Raw genomic sequence first — 25,357 nt, forward strand, 5'->3', positions numbered from 1 at the left:
GGCTGAGTTCTTTATCTCTTCATTTGATGTTCTAGGGTTTCAGGATTGTTGATTCTCTGTTTGGCTTAGTTTTTTGGATCTTTGCTGTGGAGGGACGGCGTGGTGCTTCTCCCTAGAGCGCCATCTTGCCGGACTCCAGAGTGAACATATTTAATAGCTAACATATATCTAATCAAAATTGCATTAGAAGACATTAGAGAAAATGGAAAGAGGTAAGATAATATTGAAAGAGATCAGAGCTAAAAACTTCCTTAAAAAAAAGTATGTTGAAAAATACAAATCCTCATTTTCAGAAAGTCTAGTGAATGCAAAACAAGATAAATAAAACAAAGCATACACAAGAACATCACAATGAAACTTCCCAGCACTAAAGACAAAAGAGAAAAAGATGAATAACTCAGAAAGGAACTAGCATTAGACTGAGAGGAGACATCTCAACATCAACGATGGTATTTTCAAAGGGCTGAGAGAAAACTGCATGACAGAAGGTATAGTTAGTGAAACTATCTTTAAGAACCATGATAAAACACAGATATTATCTGCAAACAAAACAAAAACTTAAAAAGCTTAGAACATATAGACCTTCAATAAAACAAATTATTTTGGATATACTTCAGTAAAAACGAAAACAATCCCAAGAGGAAGATCAGAGAAGAAATTTTAAAAATAAATAAATAAAGCAAACCAAAACATTTATAATGTGTCAGGTTAAAGAAGAAGCTAGAAATAAAACTGGACAAAAATATAAAATTGGTAGCGGGATGACCAGAGTTAAATTATACTAAGGTCCTTGTATCATTGAGAAGACAGCAAATTTAAATTTAGATTTTGGCAAGTTAAATATGCATGGTAAAAATTCAAGGGTAATTATTATAAGAATAAAACTAGAATGTATAGCAACTTTCAATCTTGTAGAGGGGAAAAATGGAATGAGGAGAAAAATAAAATTTAATCCAAGGAAGGTTTAAAAACAGTGGTGGGAGAGAGGGGGAAAAGACATATAAAGAGACAAATGGAAAGCACAAAATAAAATGGTAAAAATAAACCCAAATACTTCTGTGAAAATAAATGTAAATATTTTAAACTACTCATTTAAAAGACAAAATTGTCAGACAGGATTTAATAAAAATCTGGTTACTAGAATATGGCCACCAAAATCCATTCTCCCTTATGTCCATGGTAATGAATTGTACTATGTCCGTGGCTGCCCAGCTTCACTGTATTTCCCAGATTCTCTTAGGGCTTGGATTGGCTGTGATTGGTTTTCGTCATTTAAGAATGGTATTACTATGTATCTTTTGCACAGTCCCATGGTGCTGGCTCCAATGACATTCAGCAACGAGACAAGCCTAAGGATGGCAGAGCAATGTCATGAAAGGTGATCCCTGAATAACTGTCTGAGGAAGAACCACTCTTCAAAGTGTAGTGCCTATCTTTCAGTGTTACATGAGAGGGAAACATGTTTAAACCACTGGCTTATTATTAGGTCTAATCTTACACAAATTCTTGCAGAATATCAGATAAATACAAAGAAAGCAGAAGTAAGGAAATAAAAAAGATAAATCAGCACAATCATATTCCTTTAAACTTCTTTTTCACCCCTCAATGTATCATTAATTACATTCTGTTCTGTTGTTGTTGTTAGGTACCAACGAGTACAACAGAACAAAACACTGCCCTGTCATGCCTCATCTTCGCAATCCTTGCTATGTTTCAGCCCATTGCTGTAGCCACTGAGTCAATCAATCTCCTTGAGGTCTTCCTCTTTTTCGCTGACCCTCCACTCTACCAAGCATGATGTCCTTCTCCAGGGACTGGTCCCTCCTGATTACATGTCCAAAGTATGTGAGATGAAGTCTCACCATCCTCGCTTCTAAGGAGTGTTCTGGCTGTACTTCTTCCAAAACAGATTTGTATGTTCTTCTGGCAGTCCATAGTGTATTCAATATTCTTCAAATTCAAATGCATCAATTCTTCTTCGGTCTTCCTTATTCATTGTCCAGCTTTTGCATGCATATGAGGCAATTGAAAATACCATGGCTTAGGTCAGGCATATCTTAGTCCTCAAAGTGACATCTTTGCTTTTTAATACTTTAAAGAGGTCTTTTGTAGCAGAGTTGCCCAATGCAATATGTTGTTTGATTTCTTGACTGTAGCTTCCATGGGTGTTGATCGTGGATCCAAGTAAAATGAAATCCTTGACAACTTCAATCTTTTCTCCATTCATCATCATGTTGCTTACTGGTCCAGTTGTGAGGATTTTTGTTTTATGTTGAGGTGTAATCCATACTTTGATCTTCATCAGAAATGCTTCAAGTCCTCTTCAATTTCAGCAAGCCAGGTTGTGTCATCTGCATATCCCAGGTTGTCAGTGAGTCTTCCTCCAATCCTGACATCGTGTTGTTCTTCATATGGTCCAACTTATTGAACTATTTGTTCAGCATACAGGTTGAATAAGTATGGTGAAAGGATACAACCCTGACACACAACTTCCATGGTTTTAAACCACGCAGTATCCCCTCGTTCTGTTCAAAAGATACTGCCTCTTGGTCTATGTACAGGTTCTATATAAGCACAATTAAGTGTTCTGGAATTTCCATTCTTCACGTTACCCATAATTTGTTATGATCCACACAGTTGAATGCCTTTCCATAGTCAATAAAACACAGGTAAACATCTTTCTGGTATTCTCAAAGTCATACTTGCTTTATTCTCAAGAAAAAGGGTAAATCAGGCAATCATTAGACCTTGGGTATAATAATCTTGCAGTTAGATTTATTCAATTTAGAAGCTACTGAAAAAATATTCCTTTTATATACAACTCTAATCCATTCAGCTGTTTGGTACTTATTTTTCTTCAGACCAAAGAACTCACACACCATGCATGTTGAAGATTTGTCTTTTAACTTTCATTCATCTTTCATTTCTAAATATGGTTGCAATTCCAAGTGGCGAATGATAGTAAACCCTCTGCAATGGAGAAAAGAATTGCAATTGCATCATTACTGTCATGGATTGAATTTTGTCCCCCAAAAATATGTGTATCACTTTGGGTAGGCCATGATTCCCAGTATTGTGTGATTGTCCACCATTTTGTCATCTGATGTGATTTTTCCTATGTGCTGTAAAACCTCTATGATGTTGATGAAATGGGATTAGCGGCAGTTATGTTAATGAGGCAGGACTCAATCTACAAGACTGGATTGTGTCTTGAGCCAATCTGTTTTGAGATATAAAAGACAGAAGCAAGGAGAGAGACATGGGGGCCTTAAACCACCAAGAAAGAAGCACGGAGAGCACAGTGCGTCCTTTGGACCCAGGGTCCCTGCGCTGAGAAGCTCCTTGACTAGGAGAAGATTGATGACAAGGACCTTCCTCCAGAGCCGACAGAGAGAGAAAGCCTTCCCCTGGAGGTGCTGTCTTGAATTCGGACTTCTAGCCTCCTAGACTGTGAGAGAATAAATTTCTGTTTGTTAAAGCCATCCACTTGCGGTATTTCTGTTATAGCAGCACTAGATACCTAAGACAATTACTTTTAATTATTTAAGAATTGTCCCTATACTGAAGATAATTCAATATATTTTTCAATCTTGCTTGGAAACATCTCCCAGGTTTCAACTACTTTTGTTCAAAATTAAATGCATAGGTTAATAAAGAGAGTTGTAGATGAATTGCACATGAGCTCATAACTAGTTCTTTATACTATGGGGTGCATCTGTCATTAACTCATTGTCTTGGATCAACATTGATCAAATGATAAGAAATTCCATTCTCTTAAGAAGGTAACACTGAAATGCTTGCTCGCTTCTGCAGCACATATACTAAAAGTGGAATGATACAGAGAAGATTAGCATGGCCCCTGCGCGAGGATGACACACAGATTTGTGAAGCATTCCATATTTTTTTATTATTAATTTAAACATATAATTTAAAATATTAATTAAAATAAAGTTAAAAATCAAATTAAAAAAAACAAAGTCAGGAAAGGTGTGTGTAAAAAAAAAAAAAGAAGTTAACACTCAAATTCCATCAGTTGGTACTTCTGTGATTACCTCAAGAGTTTTTTACTTGTGACATTGAGTGGGCATCAAAAGATTTTTAAAATGGTCCCTAAAAAATGGTGGGGGGGCGGAAGTATGGATGTCATGAGTTCTTGGTGGACATCACTAATTGATCATGGCACTATTTTCCTTCGTCTATCTTGTTCAACTCAGTATCATTAGTGCTCAGAATAGTGCTTTGCACATAGCAGGTATTCAATATATGTTTAGTGGAAGGATGGATGGATGGATGGATGGGTGCTGGATTGGATCGATGAATGAATACGGGATTAGATCAATGGATGAATGGGAAAGCCCAAATAAAGCCTCACCAACCTCCACAACGCAGCAGCAACTGTTGATCAATTAACACTCAAAATGAAATTGATTTTCCACCCTGGACTGAGGCTTCTTTCTGATTATTCAATGGAAGACATGTACAGTAAGTAAAGCACTTGAATCAGAAAAGCCCACCTTGCTAGTGGTCTCATCAAACTCAGTTATTTGTTTTTGCATCAGAAAATAATTTTTAAAAGGCTGATTTTATATCTAGAGTTTCTGTAAGTCTCCTAAACAAAGTGGGTCAATGTACTCCTTGTTTCAATCAGGGACCACCAAGGTTTCTTTCTTTATCATTAATTACAAACATAAGTCATTGTTATCAAGGACAACAGAAAATGTTTTATAATAACCATGGTTGCAATATTTTAAAGTGCAGATAATTAAAATCTCAGCATGCTGCCATCCAAATCACATACAGCAAAAAGTAAAAGCTTCTTACTCCGTATTTCAAAGAATCAGCCACTAAACAACTCTCCCCTGCTTTCTTTCTCTAATATGCGTTTCCTGAGGATCTGGAATGTGACATGTGACCTGCAAGGAGTGGGAAGCAAAGGTGAGCAGATACTTTATTCTCTTCAATATGTACACAGAGAAGCAATGCACATAGACACGTAAACAAGTATCTACAGAATATGACAAGCCCTCACTATAAAAAAGGAATGAAGAAATTGATTAATCATGCTCATCAAACTTTGATGGACTGCCTGTAATTTGAGCTGAGCATCTATTATAATCCGTTCCCAGATAGAAAATTCTTTCTAGTAGTAATTCTTTCTTCTCTAGATCCAATTCCCACTGCCTGCTAAAAACCCTACTTTTATTAATTTAAAAGGGAGTTTATATGATAACATCACTGTGTATATTAATTTTCCATACAAACCCTATGGGTCTTAATAAAAATAACTTGATCACCCACTCAACAAATATTTACTGAGTACCAACTATTACCAGGCACTCTACTAGGCATCAGTGCTACAATGACTAGAGGCTCATACTCCTTGCCAGGAATGCTTAGTATATTTTTAAAAAACAGCTGTAGACTCAGAAATAAGGACAAATAAATGTACAAGAAAGGGGTTTGCTGGAGGTCAGCAAAGATGAGATATGCCACTCTGCTTGGAGTAGAAAAAGCAGGATTGGAAAAAATGATGAAAAATTTATTCATATGTTGTCCCATCCACAAATGATTTGGGGTGGTTTACAAAAGCACACACAGTTCAAAAGGATGAAGTAACAAAAATTGAAGGAGTCAAAACAAAGAGAAATATGGATATGACAGTAACAAATGTAGGAGTAAATTTACCATTTAGAGGTACACACTAAAATTCATTTACAGCTGCTGTCCAGTTGACTTTAACGCCTGGTGACCCCATTTGTGTCAGAGTAGAACTGTGCCCCATAGGGTTTTTAATGGCTGATTTTTCAGAAGTAGATCACCAGGTCTTTCTTCCAAGGCACCTATGGGTGGATCAAACTGCCAACCTTTCAGTTAGCAGCTGAGCGCATTAAGCCTTTGCCCCATCCAGGGACTCCAGATCATTTAAGTAACAAGCACGAAAAAAACACTAGAATGATTTTAATTCCAATGAGATTTGGTATAGGCATCAAAACACAGGAGTTGAAAGCAGTTAGGGAAGGCAATGCTAAACAGTGAGTACCACGATTAAGACTTACAGTGGGCCAGATACTCCCTCGATCTGGTGGGAACCAGATTTTGCCCCATGTGTATTACCATTAGACACATTATTAAAGAAGGCATTGTAAGCATCTAAGTCACAAACAACTCAAGTAGTGTAACTCTGAAGGAAAAACATGCCTGCCAGGAGTGGGTCGAGCTCCTTAGGATTACTCATGGCCAAAAGGAGGATGGGTCAAGAATCCCAGGGTCTATAAGCAGCTAAGCAACCTGGGAATCCTCAATTTTCAATCTTTCACAACACAGTCCCTTGCCTGGGAGCAGGGAGAGGCAGTTGGGGGACCATACATGGTGTTAATCCCCTGCCTCCTCCACCAATTCAGAGGAAAGAAGTAAACAAATAGTCTCAGCCTCCAATAGTTGAGTTTCCAAGACTACAAAATTAAACCTGGTGCCTCCCTCAAACCCTCCCCTCAGAAGTGACTGCAGGACACCTGAGATGTCCCCTCCTGCTCACAGCCTCCCTCCTTGGCCTGCTTCACAAAACATATTTTTATCACAGTTCCCATACAACTAATAGTTACTCTGCAGTAACTTCTCACCCTGAGATGAAATAATGCTTCAGAGTGCCAATGAGCACACTTCTAATTAGTATGAATTCCAATATTTTTTCTCTCAAGTTACTCACTTAAAAGTCAAAATGCCAGCTTAATGCCCTCTCAGCACAGGAATTTGCCTCGAAAATACAGCATCATTTTTAGAAAGACTTACTGCTAGATTTCAGGCCACATTTTTTTTTAATTAAAATACATGGATTGTCTTCATCACAAACGCTTCCTGAATATTTCAAGTGTTTTGCACTTTATTTGCTGTACGTATCTTCACAGCATGCATATTATTCAAATATTCCCAACAGATGGTCTCAAGTGCTACATATTATATAGCATTAAACGAATAGCTTGGTAAACAAATGAGTCAAGGATTAAAATATTTTACAGCTTATAAATCATGAAAGATGTTCAATAATAGTACATTAATAAAAAAAACACTTTAAATGTAAACAAACGTATTTAATGTTGCTATTGGATCAGTCAGCGACTGTTGGTGATAAATTCCTTCTTAAAACAGGTGTTCCTCCTGCATGGTCTCTGAGGGTATAACCTGAGTTAACTTGAGGTTGACAACTGGTTTGCTAGCAAGCCTGGCCTCCTGCTTCCCTTCTCCACTCAGCTCCCATGGCTTCCTCTGCTATTCTTTCCCCTCCTTATGCCACCATCAACACTAGGAAATTAAACTCATGGGCATTTTTATTACTCTTTAACCTGTATTTAGCAAAATTTCGGTGAAAGAGGTTCAGTTACAAGTTAAGATGGAGGATTCTGAATTAATGGTGATTTTAATTATGTTTTCGCTAGTTCCTTAATATTAGGTTTCTACAGCAGGCTAATCTAATGTTTGGTATGGACATTTTCTTGAGGGTTTGCATGATGATTAAAACATAATTACAATAACCCACACTTAACAACTTTTGTCAGTGTTCAGCTGTCTTTGAACCCATTACATATTGTTTATGTTCCAGGTATTAATCCACTGAGAAAGAAAAACCAATAAAATGCTCTCCCTACTGGATGCTCTCTCACGCCACCTTTAAGTTGTTATTTAACCTAATGCATAATGACCTGTTCCTAATCATTTAGTGTTTCGGACATTTGATGCAAGACCTAGCAAGATTTTTAAATTTCATTCTAGATTTCTCTAGCCTGATACTACCTGACCAAAGTTCTCAATGCAAATGAGAACTCAGCCCACTTTTGGCTGTGAAAAGAATGTAAGCTGCTTATGAACAAATGAATTATTTGACTAAATGATTCGTAGGCTAGCAAAGTTACAAAGTGCTGTTACGTAAAATCTCTCACCTAAGGTCAAAAGGCTGCTTCATTTGTTAAGATCCATTATACAACTTCACACATATATTCAAAACTTTATTCTACCACATTTTCATATGTGGCTGCAACCTCTGTTTCTTTTTCTACCACTATTCTCTTCTACCTCAGGTAAAAAGGCCTTTGTGAGGCTAGGATGCCCTACTTAACCAAATGTGGAATAGTAAAATCTCACCAAATACAAGAACATTCTGGCAGTTTTATATTGACTGGTGTATTTTTTTCTTTCTCGATGATAACCAAATCTTATCACACAAACAAGACATATCAATCAGTCAACAGTATTCATTGTGCATGGTCTTATGAACATTCTACCTATATGAAGCTTCATCATACTCCAAGATTTCTTCCAAAAATATTCAGCTCATAAAAAACTAAAAATATAAGTTCATAAACAAATTCAAGACTGGCAAGGAAAGTTACCTTAGCCAAGAAAGTGCTGTCTAAACCACATTGAGACAGATGTCTCTATCTCAATGGTTCTCATGTTTGAATGCACATAGAAGAATCAGCTGGAGGGCTTGTTAAAACTGAAATCGGTATTTTCAGTTTCTTTAAAGAGAGATCAGATAAGCTGGAGGACTTCTTAAAACAGGTTTCTGGGTCTAACCTCCAGAATTTCTGATTCAGGAGGTCTAGGGTGGGGTCTGAGAATTTGCATTTCTAACAAGTTCCCACGTGACACTGACGTTATTGGTTTTGGGACAACACTTTGAGAAGCACTAATCTAAACCATCCAATCTTTCCTGATCTGGCTGGTATCAGAAAGAATGGCAGAATTTTAAATGGCTGATGTACAAAATCAGACAAACTATGGAGTCAACGGTCATATTTTAATGGAGGTATGCATCACATACCTTAAAACGCAAATGAAAATACATCCATTTTATATTACTGGAAATTGTCATATACCATATGTGATTTGGCCTTCACACACACAATATCATGTGCTAAACTGATCTTTGGGATACTAGTCGTTTTTATTTTTTACCAAAAGGTAAGACTGTCATAAATAGGATATTGGAAAGTCACAACTACCATAAAAAGGGTATGTACCAGATCCTGAGACAACAAAATGCTCCAACACTAAAGCAGTGGCCCTTGGACCGTCACTCAGGTTACCTACACTGTTTTGAAAGCATTTGCACCGGCAGGCTCAGACAGGCATACTGGAGTCTTGAGGTGTGGTTCTCAGTCTTACATATCACACACACCCCACATGCCCCTTGGCAAGCCCAGTTTTTTATTAAATACAAAATCATCTGGCGGGGGCGGGGGGGGGGCAGTAAACAACCAGAATCTGAATTGTTCTTATTTTTCTTATCATTACTATTATTAGTTCATGAGAAGTAGTGACTCAGCAAAGAAGTGATGTAAACTAGTAGCCCCCAGACTGTTTGGCCTACATTATTTTCAGGAAAACAATTACTCAGTTGCCAACATTTACAAATCAGATTTCACATAAAAATCTACATTTTCAGTTCTTCTAGAAAGGTTTAGCAACTCTGGCCTTGTATGCATTCCCATATGGCAACAATGACCTGGAGCTGAACAGTTGTTGCTTCTGTTTAGTGGGGAACGGGCTCCCCAGATCACCACTTCCCCAGTAAGCCCTCTTCTGCACTCAGCTTGCCACGTGACTGACCTTACCTGCCTGGCGTTGGAGATGTCTGAGTGTGCAATCCCTGCGTTAAGGGTTGTAGTACAAATAAGAAAGTTTGCTGGGAACTACTCACTCACTCTCATGCTCTTCTGTCATTCCACCTAGCAATAACAGAATGTGAGCAACACTGGAATAGCAATGATCTTTACTCTGGTCTAATTTACAAGGAAAAATAATTTCTAAATGTTGGTACTTACATTAGTAATAAACTGGACCACATCTTACATTGGACCACGACACATCATAACTGAAAACCTCTGATAATTTGGTTTTGTGCTTCCCAGCATAAATTCTGGCTTTTCAGTACACCTAACAAATGATGGAAGCACTGAAAATTTAAGAAGCAAATTTTAGGGTGCAAGGGGTATAACAAAATGAAGCACTTCCAGTTCATGTAATTGTATGTATATAACAATATTGTTTATAAGGGCCAATCTTGTGTCTTAGTCATCTAGTGCTGCTTTAACAGAAATACCCCAAGTGGATGGCTTTAACAAAGAGAAATTTATTTTATCAGTCTAGTAGGCTACAAGTCCAAATTCAGGGCAACAGTTCCAGGGGAAGGCTTTCTCTGTCAGCTCTAGAGAAGATCCATGTCATCAGTCTTCCCTTGGTCTGGGAGCATCTCAGTGCAGGAACCTCAGGTCCAAAGGATGCGATCGGCTCCTGGCACTGCTTTCTTGGTGGTATGAGGTCCCCTGTCTCTCTGCTCACTTCTCTCTTTTATATCTCAAAAGAGATTGGCTTAAGACACTATCTAATGTTATAGACCTCACCAATATAACGGCCACTAATCCGTCTTATTATATCACAGTGATAGAATATACAACACATAGGGAAATCACATCACATTACAAAATGGTAGACAATCATATAATACTGGGAATCATGACCTAGCCAAGTTAACAGATATTTTGGGGGGACACAATTCAATCCGTAACACCTTGCATAACCATAAAAATGTGTAAGTATGATGTCTGTATTATCACATCTTATTCAGGGGAAAATGTAAAATGTTGGGCATCCAGGTCATAAGCCCATTACTTTAAAAAACTAAATGGAAACATTTCTCAGAAAGGCACTGCATTAAAACAAAATCTATGTGATAAATGGCCACTTTAACAGAATGATAGCAGCGCTCTACTTCCAAATACCCCAAATATGTTTATCTCAGAAGACTAAGGAAAAATAAATTTGTGTGCTGGGGCTGGACAGAAAGAGCAATCTGGAGGAGATCAACTGGGGAAGTGGAGGCAATGAGAGCAAAGAGAGAACAGAAGGTGTTCTGCCTGCAGAGAAACACCTCGTTCCAAATGTGTGATTTATATACAAGACTACAGTATGGACCACATCGCATCATCTCAATACAACTGCCTAATTCACTGCCAGTGTGCAAATACATAACTACATACACACTCACAGGAACACCACCCCAGGCCCTTGGGCCCTCAGACCCACATTTCCCCTCAGACAGCATTTCAGATGGACAGGTGTGTACTTGGACTGCTACGTTGAGAACTGATATGATTTCTGTCACGAACTAGAGGATAAGAAGTGATGACAAATGCTACGGGTGTGCCAAGCCTACTCTATCTACTCCTTCTTGAGTTCCACAAATTGTTTCTTCATTAGTTGTCTTAAATTTCCTCTGAAAGCCTGTATAGTCCTTACCTTATAGGGTTGCTGTGAGGAATAAATGAAATAATGCATAAATAGAAAGCACTTGGCAGAGGCCTTAGCCTATATATAAACAGTCAAACGTCATTTTCAACCAAACCATAAGCTCCATTCCTATGAGGGGATGTCTACACTGCTCATTGTTTATTCCCAAACCCTAAGCACAGTAGGGAGCAACGGTAAGCTGTAATCGAAGAGTCAGTGGTTCAAATCAGCTAGTTGCTCTGGGGAAGAAAGATGTAGCAGTCTGCTTCTGTAAAGATTTATAGCCTTGGCAATCCTGTGAGTCAGTTCTACTCTGCCCTGTAGAGTCACTATGAGGCAGAACCGACTCGACGGCAAGGGGGTTAAGCACAGTGCCTTATACACACAGGGCATTCGCTTATTCCTTAAAGAATGTTCACTCTAAGGTACTACTCTCTGAATGACTTTTCAGAACTCTTCATAGTAAAGAGAGTTTGTAGGTCTTACAGAATACCTGCTACTATCTATCAAATGAGAGGCAGCCTAAGTTTTTAATAAAAGACGAGGACTCATGTACTGATGTGTTAATGGTAACACTGTTTTATCTGCAATAAGAAATTTTGATGACAGAAGGAAGTTAAGAGTAAACACTTTAATCAGCTATAATAAATCAATGGTCATTGTATATTATATAAAAATTCTTATTCATGCATCAGATTACATAAATTATACAACTGTCACATTATGCAATGCTTACATATTTTTGAGTTTATACCTCCAAAAATGTATACAATTTACTAAGAGCATTTACTTAATAAGATTAAGTGCAACACTCTTCAGTTATAAATAATGCATACATTTTTCAAGTACCTACTAAATATATACATATCTAGATCTGCAGCATTTTTTGTACCTCAAAATACAAACCATCTGGAAGCTTCAGAGATTAATAGGCCCAAATGTATCATTTGTTACAGACTTCAATTCCATTGTAAGACTGGACTTTTTCACATAGAAAATAAATGAAATAAAATGTCAACTCTAGTTTAATGCTTGAAGAGCTTCTACACTTCTTATTAAATACATCAGAAAACCCTTCATATGCACATTAATTAGTTAAGGTGCTACCTATTGCATATTAAATACTTCCAATGATTGCATCTGGATTATTAAAGTTATAAATCTGTGAAAATGGGGGTTTTCAATGTGTGCTGACAGACCGTTCCATCTACCCTCCTGACCAGCAGCACTGCAATTCTTTTTGCCTCCTACTTCAAAGAGATCAAGTGAATGAGCATGCTTTATACTTCACCTACACACACACACACGTGACACCTAGCCTACCTCTAAGACATATGAGTACACGAACATCAAAAAGTTTCAGCTTGATTTACAAATCTAAGGTTGCTTTTTCTGAAAAGCTACAGAGGAAAATAAAAGCTCTAGTGTAACAATTACTGTAGATATATTAAAGACAGCAGTTTTGTTTTTTTTTTAAGATTCTCCGTGTTAAAGAATAAGCACCCTTATGGGGGTGGTAGGAAGGGGGGCGTGGGGGCAGTGAAGGAAGGATGTGAAGAAAGCCAGTCTGTCACTAATGAGCTTAGTTTTAGGTTTCCATTCATGAAACCCTTTTAAACACAAGGCAACATTTTCACAGCTGGAGAATTACAACTAAATCTTGATTTACTGCCAAAAGCAATAGATGTAGTTATGTATAATCTATGGATAATACTACATTCACTGGAGATGGCAAAACTAGGCTCAGTGCAGAATACAGCAGCAAAAAGCAATACTTAAACATTTTTCATGAATGGACTATACATTATGATACATACAACTCTAAGATACGGTCCTGGTACTCAATACATGATGCTTGAAGCCTAAGTGCAAGAACAGTACGTTCAATACTTTCAAAGCTGAATTTTAGATCTGGGAGGGGAGCTGGTCATAAAACAATACTGTTCTTAATAGCAGGAATATTATAAATATGTAACAGAAAAGCTTAAGATAGGTTTAAATAAATATCAATTTTGGGATTTTAAAAAATCCTCTGGGTGAAATGTTTTTGAGCATGCATTATTTTAAACATAAAGACCAAAGAACATTTATAAGTCTCCTGTGCTGTGCATTATTTAATGATACATATGTTTTATTTCCATTTCTAAGCTACTAACAAAATATGTCATTAGAATACTCAAAGTTACATTTTGGAAAAATAAACTAAAGTGATCTTTATGGCCATTTTTTTACAGCACTAGAAATTAAAACTGCTCTGTTTGTACCTCTACCCAAACACAGGAAACACTGATAGGTTTCCTTGGGATTTCATTTTAACTTTTTGTTTTTAGTTTATTATGTTGACTGATTATGAAAATATCTAATAAGTTTTACTCTAGGTCATGAGTGAAAATTCATAAACATCGGAACGGAAAATTTTCAGGCAGTGATAAATGTAGATTCAGTTTTCAGTACAATACTTGTCTCAGATTTAAAGATAAAAATGTTGATTCAGTTATAGCCAAATCACTCCTTATGAATAAGTTTAATCCTTAATGGTTTTTTATGTAGGCAAAGAATTGCTCTTGCAAAATGAACTTCCTCATAAAAAGAATAGCAGTACTTGAACCATACTTTTTAATGAGCTCTATTTACATAAAACAACCCCCAAATACAAAACTGACATCTTGGTTCATTCTATAAAGAGCAAGTTTGGCCAAATCATATTAAAATACCTGCAGGTATCTGATGTAATACTGAGAATACGTGAATTTTGGTATTTAAAAAAAGTATACAAGCCTCAATTTTACTTACAGAAAAACCAAATGCTAAGAATTTTGTAATATTTAATAAGTGTTAATTAAAAATGGCACCATGTTAAAAAAACAGTAACTACCAAAACCTCTAATGAGAAAATAAAATTCTACACTAGATTTTAAGATTAATTACAGAACTTTAATTGTAAGTAGAGGGAAAAACTGGCAAAAGTTATTTTTCTTTCCCCATTTCCTGATTTTAGAAAATTATTTAATTATTTCTATTTGGGAAAATTTTTCAGAATTTCAAAATTATGAACTCACAGGAAATATAAAGAAACTCAGAAAATAAAAGTAACAAGCGCTTTTAGCTTATGTATATAAGCTTGGCCCAGTATTATCTGATTCAAAATACCAAAATGAGCAAAACTATTATATCTGCCTTTAATTTTATTTTCAATAAAGTTTAATAGGGATAAACATTAGAAAAAATACGGTTTGTTAAAAGATTGGGGGGTTATAGAGGTCTCCATATGTAGATAAAATTTTCATTTTAAATTCAGTGTTTCATGGTAAGTATTTTAGATTTTTAAGGTTGAAAAATTAGCACTAGATGATAAGTAACGTTTTTATACCATTGTTTTTCACTTTAAATTTCAGATTACTTTTGTACAAATATTATATAGATACTTCACAGAGGTAATCAACATTTTGGGAGGGGTGGATTTAAAAAAAAGACATCATTTTGTGATAAATCAATTATTAAAGGGGATGTAGAGTAAGGTTCAACGTCATGCTAGTAAAGATCTGCTCTGAAAACTCACTCCTCCTTCACAAACTCTTATTTTGGTTGAAGACCCAAAGGCAACCATCTGCTCTATTATTCATGTAACTTGAAACCAAGCCTAATTCTTCATTCCTAGAATTTGCCCATTGCTTTGGGTTATCAGGCATCAGATGATTACCTACATTTTTCCCCCAAAATTGTCTTCAGATATAATTCGCTAATATTTTCTTTGCTAGTGATTTAATGGTGGCATGCAGAACCTCTACAAAGCAAATTACATTAACTTATCTTTTGCTTATAGTTTAAGTAAAACCCAAGTCATTAGGATACAAAAATTAATTCAAAGAAATTCATGCTGTTGTGAAGTTAATGATGCTTCCCAAAATATGCCATTCTTTAAGAAAGGATTATGGGTCACTACTTCCAGTAGAACAGCAAAAATTTGAAGCTGGAATAATATATAGCAGCTTGCTCTGAAACCAAGCTTCATGTAGTCAAGAGTGATTTGAAGCAGCTTCTGCGTAACAAATCCTAATACTAGTAACAATGATTTGTTCTGCACCAACAGATCACACATACGTTTTCAAATTGTAAGTAATATCCCAATCTTAGAGGCAACCAGTCTTTGCTAATGTTCTAAAAACACATTATATATGAGGTATATGCATGTATTTTATATACAAAGACACATGGACACATATTCACGTACATATATATGTATATAAAATATGAAGTTTTTTTAGTAGTGTTTATAATGAGCAGTATTCCTGCAGCTAAATATGTCTACAGATTGACTTCTGAGAAACCAACTACATTATCAATTCTGCTGTGAGAAATCTGTTCCTGAGGAATAAGTCATGTACTACTGAAGATACTTCTAGGCCTCTGGTAGACTCGTGGGCCGCCACCAGCACCTAAGTGAACCCTAAGGAACTGCTTATTCATCGAGAATCTGGCCCGTTTTTACTTTAAATGTTTAAACTATTTAACTCACTTCAAAGGTCACTCTTTTGATAGTCCCTGCTAATATTTACAAGGTAAAACAATTTTTCTAAATCAAACAGAAGAATATGTAATGAGACCTGGTCGTATAATCTCTTTCACTGACAAGTTTTTCTTTCTCTTCTCTCTTTTTCTTTCTTTCCTCTCTTTTCATTCTCTTTTATTTATGTTTTAATTATAAAAGCAGTGCAATTGGCTTATTAACTATTGGAGAATTTGCCAGCTTTCCTGGACGGTTCATACGGCACTCTGAGAATACTGGGCGTCTCCTCCATGACCCTCACGAGGAGGTTGTCGATGTAGTCCTCGAGCTCCCGGATGTGGCTGTCTTTCCTCCTCAGCAGCTCTTTGTGTTTCACTAGCTCCTGGAGTACCTCCTCGTAGGTCAGACTCCGATACCCTGCAGTGGCATCAAAAGGGTTGCTGTCCTAGAACAGAAGAAAGACGGTCACTTTAGCAGATGTAATGCCAAGGACAAACACTAAGAATTATTTAGAACTTCTATTTTTGGTTTTTTAAATCCTCAAACCCTTTGTCTCTGTCCTTGGCTAGAACTGACGTGACAGTTCATAGATTAGCTAGCCGGTTCTGAGGCAAGGACGAGGGCGGACACACCAGAGCCTTCATTATAATTCTAAATTCTCCTCAAACCCTCTTTTTTTAAAAAACATTGTGGGCAATTTCCTAATATCAGAGATTGACCATATACTTTAAGACTAAGTTAAAAAGTGTTCTACAATACTATAACTAACATCGATTAAAACTAAAGAGCTCTAAGAATTATTAACTCCAGGAACTATAAAAACCTACTGAAAACTAGACTTGGACATTAGATTAGCCCCAGGAAATTTAAAATATTGAGCAAAACTATTATATTATGTTTTTAATTTTATTTTCAATAAAGCCTTAATAGGGATAAGTATTAGAAAAAATGCAGTTCGTTAAAAGATTGGGCGAATATATAAGTCTCCATATGTAGATAAAATTTAGACGCAGAAAGTTTTTTCTACCCAAGTAACTGATCTATTTCCTCCATCCAGTACTAATATCTAACTTATCTTATTTCCCTTTTTGCCCTGGTTATCAGGAAACTCAGAGTTTCTACTGCAACCATGTTAACATTTAGGGTTAATGTATTTGTATTCTCTCCCAGTTCACTTATTTACTTATTTTATAACTTTATCTTATTTGTAAAAAATTTTTTTGGATAAATGTGTAAATACAACCCAAAAAAGAAAGAAAAAGGCATTGATTTAATTTTTTTTACTACAAAGTATTCTAATATTAATGTTAAATCAAAGGCTAAAGAAGAATATTTCTCAGGAAGTCAACCAAGAAAACAATGTGACCTCATCTTTTATTATATACGTAGCATTTAGCTTTTTCACTATATAAAATATAATGTACCCACAAAGTATCAATTTTTATGCCTTTTTACACATAGTTCTATCACTAAACTCAACAATTTAAAATGATTTTCATCACTTTCTTTCAAAACAGTTCCACCTGGCTTTAAAGAAAACAAACTAAAATACTGAGGAAATTAGTTCTCTTGCTTTTAAAGACTAATAGTATCTATTCAGTGGAGGGTAGAGAGTGGGGACTGGTAAATAGAGAAAAGGCTTTCTTTTTCTTTTTTTTGGTAATGAATTCAATTTGTCTTTACTGACTTTCAGGATCTACTTTAATTGCGCTACGTGTAGGAATTTTCATCAGGAAAGTCAAAGTTTCACTTTTGAAGACTCCCTGGGGCAGTATGATTTTGCCAGCACCAGAGAGACAGAAACAGCCAGAGTGCAGGTATCAATCCGTGCTTGGGTGACTGGAGCACACACTAGCCTTCTCTCCAGAATAAACGAAAAAATTCAGGATTGAAAAGCTTCTCCAATTCCATAGAATCTCTCAGGTTTTGTAGAAAAGATATAGTTTGTACCAGCTCTTCAAAGATTTTTCCACGCAGAAATGGAGACTGGGCAGTTCAAGCAGTGGGTTCAGCTTTTTCAAAGGAAGAAAGAAGGTTCAAGGCATAGTGGTCAACAGCAGGTAATCAGATGAGCAGACAGAAAACAAGGAACAGGTTAGGGAGCAGAGAATAGGCTCAAATGGTACAACGGCAATGGATCATCAAGGATTGGAATGCTATTATTAAGGATCTTTAGACTTTTTGCTATAGGCAATAGGAAGCCACTGGAGGTTTCTAAACAGGACAGTGACATGATTAAAGCTATGTTCTAGGAGAATTAAAATGGCAACAGAGGGTAAGATGAATCTGGAGGGGCTGAGAAGATTAGTTTTAGGGCTATTGAAATCAAGAGAAGAATTATTAAGAGCTCCACTAGATTAACAGAATGAATAGAGAAAAAACTGAAGTAAGTTTAAATTCTGTAAGACATATTTAAAACAACTTACTTTAGCATTAAAAACTGGGAACAGATATAATTTTACGAGTTATGGTAGCTTTGTCCCTAAAATTTTTTGAGTATATTATTCTAAGACAAAGGACAATTCTAAAGACAAGTGTTGGTTTACCATGTATTCTCTTCTCCCTCAGATCAGTTTATCTTTTTTTTTTTTTAATAAGACTAAGTCTACACACACACACACACGATTTTACTAGTTTACTTAACTGGTCATGAGCAATTTAGAGATATACAGCATATTAAAAATTTCCTAACTCCATTCCTACAAATCATTTACTATGCTAACCAAGTGTCTATAAAAAAGATAAGGCTCACTGTGGAGATAAATATATTTTTTAAATTTAAAATAGGCAAAAATTTCTTATGTTATCCTAAGTAACTGCACACAGATATGAGACATAAACCAAACAAGGTCTTCCTTATCTGATAAATGAGATGTTCTCCAAGGTTCCTTTCAACTCTGAAATTTCCTGATTTACCAAGTGATTCCTCTGAGCCACGTTTTTAAAAGTAATAAAGTCCAACTAACGCGGTCTAATAAAACATTTACTGAAAAACAGGCTTTCTTGTGAGAATCACAGATTAATGAATTTAAACTAAATGGGATTCATTAATGGTTAGTTGACTGTTTCATGTTTTTTTTTCCTTAATTTAACATAATAATCTGCTCCAGTCTAATTTTAATCAAATTATCCATATATGAACTGATTTCTCCAAACTAATTAAGTGATGATATACAGTCAAAAATTCCCCTGCACAGTTATACTCAACACTGTCCCAGTACTACTGGATAATGGAGTTATTTTTTATCCCCCTAACATTTGTTTAAAGACACTGAGGATAAAAGGCATGTCAAAAACCTCTTATTTTGACATAAATAGTTTAAATTAATGCCATGGTATCATATCAACCTAACAATTTATGTAATCTCTCAAAACAATCAATTCTTATCCCAGAATAGTGTTCAACACTGCAGAGCAAGAATCTAAAATATATGGACCCATTATTTGCCTCACATTTCCCTCATAACCATCTAAAACTAATGTATAGATAGATTTCCTGGAAATACATTTCTGGTCTTTTCAGTAATTGTTCCACTTGTGTTTTTATGTCAAAATTTCTGCATCAAGTTTCTGGCCAAGAAAACATCTTAGGAGCACATGTACTATAAACTACATTCTGGAAAAGAATATAAAATAATTAAAAACAGTTTCATGCTTAGCTCCAAATCTTATCCCATATTAGAAAACTACATAAACCTTCTATTTTTAAACAGAAGATTCTTAAATTGACTCATACACCCATTAAATATACATCCTTCTGTTTACGGATATCATTCCAAATAAAATAATAATTAATATTAACATATATATATTAGAAAAAACTGAAATACTGGTTACAAAAGTTATTTTGTTTATACATGAAAACCTTCAGGCAAATATAAAACAATTTTTTTTCCTAAAATATACTTTTGATGTTATTTTTAGAAAAAATTCTAAAATTGGGAAACCCCCAAACTGGTAACGACTCAAATGCAACCTCCAACGGGACACCCACGTACTCGGTATTTTCTCCTACAGCACTAGCATGTAGATAGCGCACATGTTTTTAAGATGCTTTCTTATTTTAAAATCTAACGTAAATTTTTCTTCTCTATTCCCCTTCCACAGCCAATCCTTTTTCATTCCCATCCAACCTCTGTTAAAAATCTCCATATGCAGATATAAAAAAAATGGGGACTGGGCAAGAGAATAATAGTACTATAGTAAATTTTCTAATCAGAATTTTAAATAATATAGTTATGGAAAAGAATCTGAGAATTACTAGTGATCTATTTTTACTTTACACATAGTCTAGCCTTTTAAACTAGGAAATGTATATGTATTTTTTACAATATTTAAATTTAAACAAAAGCAAATTATCAGGACTCAAAATAACTGAAGATTTAAAGAAAGGTTGTCCTGGTAACCAAATATTGGTGGAGGACTAACTGACATCCAAGGGAACTAGAGGGGAGAGAGAGAGATAAGATGAAGGCTTGGCATTTTCTGATCATCTCATTATTGTTCTAATGAGGAACTTTGCTCTGGGAATATCATCTCAGCTACTTTCACATCTTTTGTCCTACTCCCTTCATCTCCCTTTCAGTTCTTAATTAGGCCTTAAAGAGCTCACACTGCCCTTTCAACTGGCTACTGCTCCTGTTTAAACACTGTGCTTTCACAGACAGGTGTTGGCACTAGCATAGAAGACATACAAACTTAATTACAAAATACTATGTCCAGAGGGAGAAAAAAATAACTTGGTGGATGGCTATTATTGGAGAACTTAATGTAAATTACTTCAAACATCTTATAATCTTCAACATAAAAATTGTTCAAATACTTTTCCGCAAAAACGATCAGTATGAGGATGAGCTTTCTCTTCTTAATTGTATCTTGCAGTAAATTAACAACACCTAGTAATCCTTTAACTGTCATTTAGAATCGTTAGTATTCCAGAGAAAAGTAATCACACATCAAGGATTCTTTTATCACCTTTAAATCCTTTAACTAAAACAATTTTCACATTTTATTTCTTTAAAGAATTCTAAGGATGCTTTTACAGCAATAAATCACAAGATTTGGAAAAGTACATTTACAAGCACATAGAAATTATAATTAAGGTTACTTAATAAACAATAGCTACACATTAAATCGATTTTTTTGATGTTGCATTTTGTTTGAGATTAAGTAACTGCCTGATAGAATTCATTTTACTATCGGATCAAAGGCTGTCTTCATATATTCTGACATTTCTCTCCAGACTGCCATATTAAAAAGACTTGAGTATTTATGAAACATCGAAACTTACAAATCATTTACATAAAACAGCAACAACACAGTACAAAGTCATCTGCTTCTACAACGCTTTCTACAGTTTTAAAAACAAATAACTACATTTAGAGTGGTTTATAAAATAAACCCTAACAACACCAGGGTTTCTTCCAGGCATATCACATCATAGAAAACTGTGATATGTTACTGCTTAAAAAAATTCTTATTAAACATCTGGATCACACACATTAAGGACAGATGGTTCAAACAGCAACCACCAGCCTCTTGGAATAAAGGCCCTATTTCTGCTGTTCAGTGAGAATTAGTCTTCTACCCAGAACACTTGCCATGTTTTTGTAAAGTAACTTATTCCCTAGGTTTAATATATTCAGAATTGACTACAGATGCAAGGAAACTCTGAAGAGAGACCCAATGCTGGATTTCAAATAGCAATAAAATGAAATTAAGGTATCTAAATCCATGTAAACTATCTGAGTTGAGTTAGCTGGTCACTTTGTTGGTGTTGTTAGTTGCCATCACCAATCCTGCTGGTATATTTGGCATTGTCCTGACTAGGAAGATAAATGTCCTAAAGGTTCTTTGAAATACTTTCCTGGTTAACTGGATCTCTTGCCAGGATGCTTTTCCTATTGTTGAATGTTGACAAGCCACTTTGTTCTTTCTTCAATCCTTGTCCCAACAACAACAACAAAAAATGTTAGTCTTCTCCACACGCTCTTATTTCATGACTATAATGTTGACCTTGACATCAGTTTTCATATTAATTTCAAAACAGTCAGCAAACAAAATATATAAATTCTAAGCTGCCTTCAATTGTAACTATAATGTTTACTTGAACTTTTATATATAACGTAGAAGTCACCTATCTTATGTCAAGGCAACGTTCGCATTTCGCTTTCCTTCCTTCTCTCAAACTTACTACTGAGGTAGCTGAGGTATTCAAGAAGTCTGATATAGTTTTAGAGATGTGTGCCAGAGAGAAAACCAACTTTGCTCTTTAGTAACTCTCTACCCGCCTCAGGAACTTACCAGTATTTTCCTGAGGTCTTCATTGCTTGTCGGATTCATATGAAAACTGAGTAAGAAAAGAAACATAAATGTTAAAAGTGTACCACAGTCCGTGTGGGAAGAACCATACAAAAGAGAAAATTTTAAATCAACATTGCAATAACAATTTCTAAATTCCTAAATGACTCAGATGAATGACCATTAAGCCAAATTGTAAAAGAAAAACAATATTAACTCAATATTTTTAAAGCATCTATAGTTTTAAACTTTAAACGAAAACCCCAGTTATTAGAACTGAAGAACTACATATCTAAACATGTAGTTTCTAAACATATTTAAATATAAGTAACTTTATCCAATGAGATATTTTACAAAACTAATTTGTATATTTTCAAGTACTGCTCATTTTTTACACACACATTCACTCACCTTAGGCCTTCTGATATAAAACTATGGGCAATTCAGTAAATTTAGGTTGGAAAGATTATAGAATAAAAGAGTTAAAACAATCTTTTTAAAATGATCCAGGTGTTAGAAAAATTAACTTTAATTCATTACCCTATCAATGAAATGAATTCAGAGTTGTATGAACCATTTCTGTCATTAATGTGATTTCTAAGTAGTCTTCAAAATTTAAATACCCAAATGGACCAAAACAAAACGGATTTCTTCCACGCAGAGAATCAGCAAACATCACAGCTGAAAGCTATAATCATTTTCTTCTTTGAAACATATCCATTAGGAAGGGGACTGTGACTAAAAAGAAGCTAAACATCAAAGCCATCTGATGAGTAAATATTTCATCGTTGCTATTCAAGTTTAATTTTTACCCAGCACTTAAGAGTATTAGCCATTAGAATCTCTACAAAACTTTACTGTCCTGGGAAACTTTTTATTAAAAAAAAAAAAAAAACTTGACTGTGAAATATAGATTTTTTTCATCATCAATGCATTATTAAAATGCATTGTGAATGCAAAATGATTAAAATCCTTTAAAGATCTAAGAAATTCACTTTTAAAACTTTTGAAGGTTTGCACAAAAAATGCAGACACTGGATACAATAGATAACTATTATTACAGACACATCTCCCAAGCTGTAAATCTACAGGGCATTCATGCATGTACACTTCAACTACCTCAGGAGAATTTCCCACATATACAAGATTTCATTTGTTCTGACTACGATTTGTAGTACTAGTTTCCAGAACTGGTTGCTGAACTTTTCTAGCTGCAACTCCTGTGGATAAATGTAGCATCTCAGTAGAGGTGGATGACATGACAGAGAAGAATGAAACAGGTTTAAAATACCTACAATGCACCAACCACAGGCCTAGGGGCTGACACATTTCCACATTCTCTGTATCTCACTGTCTTTAGGGTATTCTGTAGGGCCCTGGGCTAGAGTCACTATACCAGCAAAGCCTCAGAGCCCAACAAGAATGGCTTAAAAGATATCAACAACAAAAACACAACCCCAAAAGATGTTCCCACACATACAGTACTCCTCAGTCTGGAGTGCAGCGGTAGCAGCTGCTAACACATGTGGTCTCCATCCTGTCTGAGTCTGCCCAGGTAGTCAACATAAGGGTCCAGTGGGACTAGTCTCTCCTTGTCCCAGTATCTCCAAGCGCGTGGTTTTCTAATATGTCAAGAAAAACATCCCGCTACCTCTCTCGGTCTCTCTCCATCTGACTGGGGTATTCTCGAGGACAAACCATTTACGCTCAGTTCTGACACTGTACCATGGTGGTCACAAGTAAAGTTGTGGTTAAGGGCCCTGGGGCCAGGCAGTGTGAATTCAAATCCTGGTTCTGCCCTGTACTTGCTGTGAGGCTTTGAACAAGTTACTTCACTTTTACTGTGCATTTGTAACTTTTATTCTGTCTGGGTTCCCTCATCTGTAAAATGGGAATAGCAGCAGCATCTACTACATAAAACTGCTGTGAAGATTGAGTGAGTTAACAACACATAAGACACTTAGCACAGTGACTAACAGACAGAACAATACATTATTTTATTTAATAAACATTTACATAGTACTTAGTCTGTACCAGGCACAGTTCTAAGCACTTCACCAATATTAGCTCATTTAATCCTCATAACCCTTAAGGTAGGTATTATTATCCTTATTTTAAAAATTAGGAAAACGAGTTACACAGTCATACAGTTGGTAACTGGCGGAGCTGTTTGGCTCTAGAATCTACCCTCCCAACGTTATGTACACACCTTGCCCAGCTCTCTGCTTATGTATCTACTTAGTAATCAGTGACAGCACTGCTGAAGAAACCCGGGACACAGACTGATGAGAGTAAACATCACCCCTTTTGTGAGTTAAACACCTGGTAGAGCTTCTCTTGTGGGAGGTAAGGGGATAGCACTCTTGGTATTTAAATTTTTAGACCATGTAGAGAAATGTTTTATCAAAGCGATTGGTCAATTGAAGGCCTAATTCTTGGAAAATGTAGGATGTAAAATTACACGAACGATAGATGTGGTAGACTAGAGAAAGAGAAGCTTACAGACATATGGTCTGGCCTAGCGCTGTAGACCCTGAAGGGCCCGGAATACAAGGCAGCAGGAAGGGAAAGAGCCCTTGAAGGATTCTGATGCAGAGCTGACCTGTAGAGCAACAGGCAATTTTGTAACAATGGTCATCTTCTCTCCTAAATATTATTTAAATGTTTCATGTTTGGTGGCACCATCATCCCATTACATCCTTGAAGAACAAGCAATCTTACTAACTGTACAGATTTCAGTACATGTCTCAGAAAGAAGTTATTAAATTAACAGGAATAATATTATACTTAGTGTAATAAGCGTTTTCAAAATCTTTTATGACAAAGATTTTATCAAAATGACAAAACTAATAAAATGTCAGAGCCAATGGCTTTAGCCTATGGAACTAAAGTGTAGCTCAACGACCACCTGAAAAACGTCTGAGAATTCTTAAGAATGATTAAAAAGGTCACAACCGTAAGGGAAAAAAAGTGTCCAGTGCAGCAAGTCCCAGCTCCTTCCCATCACAGCTGTTTGTAAGTGATCTGAGACCACCATCCCACCCCATTCACCCTCGCCGGTTCTCCACCACGCAGAGCTGAGTGAGCAGGCTCTTGGATTGGGTATTATCTAAAATCTAAAGGCAGAAAACTTTCCCTTGTCGTCTGCTTTTTATTCACACATTGACGTGTCAAATGCGGGATGAACTCAGTCATTCATGGCTGCCTTTTCTGATCTGTCCTTAAGGGGGAAGAAAAGAGTTAACTGAACTGGATTGAATTAGC

The 25,357-nt window shown here is 35.9% G+C and overlaps 1 protein-coding gene and 1 non-coding gene across 4 annotated transcripts in view; one reads left to right on the forward strand and one right to left on the reverse strand.

The window, feature by feature from the left end:
• Window positions 1–3,797: 3,797 nt before the first annotated feature.
• On the forward strand, window positions 3,798–3,904 carry LOC111820268 (U6 spliceosomal RNA). The gene has a single exon (XR_002823822.1). It is a non-coding gene; the product is annotated as a U6 spliceosomal RNA (small nuclear RNA).
• An 8,870-nt stretch (window positions 3,905–12,774) lies between these two features.
• The window catches only part of RAB11FIP2 (RAB11 family interacting protein 2), a 42,642-nt gene continuing 30,059 nt past the window's right edge, over window positions 12,775–25,357 (reverse strand). For 2 of the 3 annotated variants that reach the window (XM_023729990.1, XM_023729988.1), the window contains 2 exons: window positions 22,097–22,142; window positions 18,357–21,736 (listed from right to left, as the gene is read on the reverse strand). In XM_023729990.1, coding sequence (XP_023585758.1) covers window positions 21,731–21,736; window positions 22,097–22,142 — 52 coding nt within the window. In that variant the 3' untranslated portion in view covers window positions 18,357–21,730. Of the gene's footprint in view, window positions 16,239–18,356; window positions 21,737–22,096; window positions 22,143–25,357 lie in introns of those variants that run through there. The other variant, XM_004374883.2, reaches the window with a different exon arrangement.

Source organism: Trichechus manatus, unplaced genomic scaffold (genome assembly GCF_000243295.1).
Source record: "Trichechus manatus latirostris isolate Lorelei unplaced genomic scaffold, TriManLat1.0 scaffold00031, whole genome shotgun sequence".
NCBI lineage: Eukaryota > Metazoa > Chordata > Mammalia > Sirenia > Trichechidae > Trichechus > Trichechus manatus.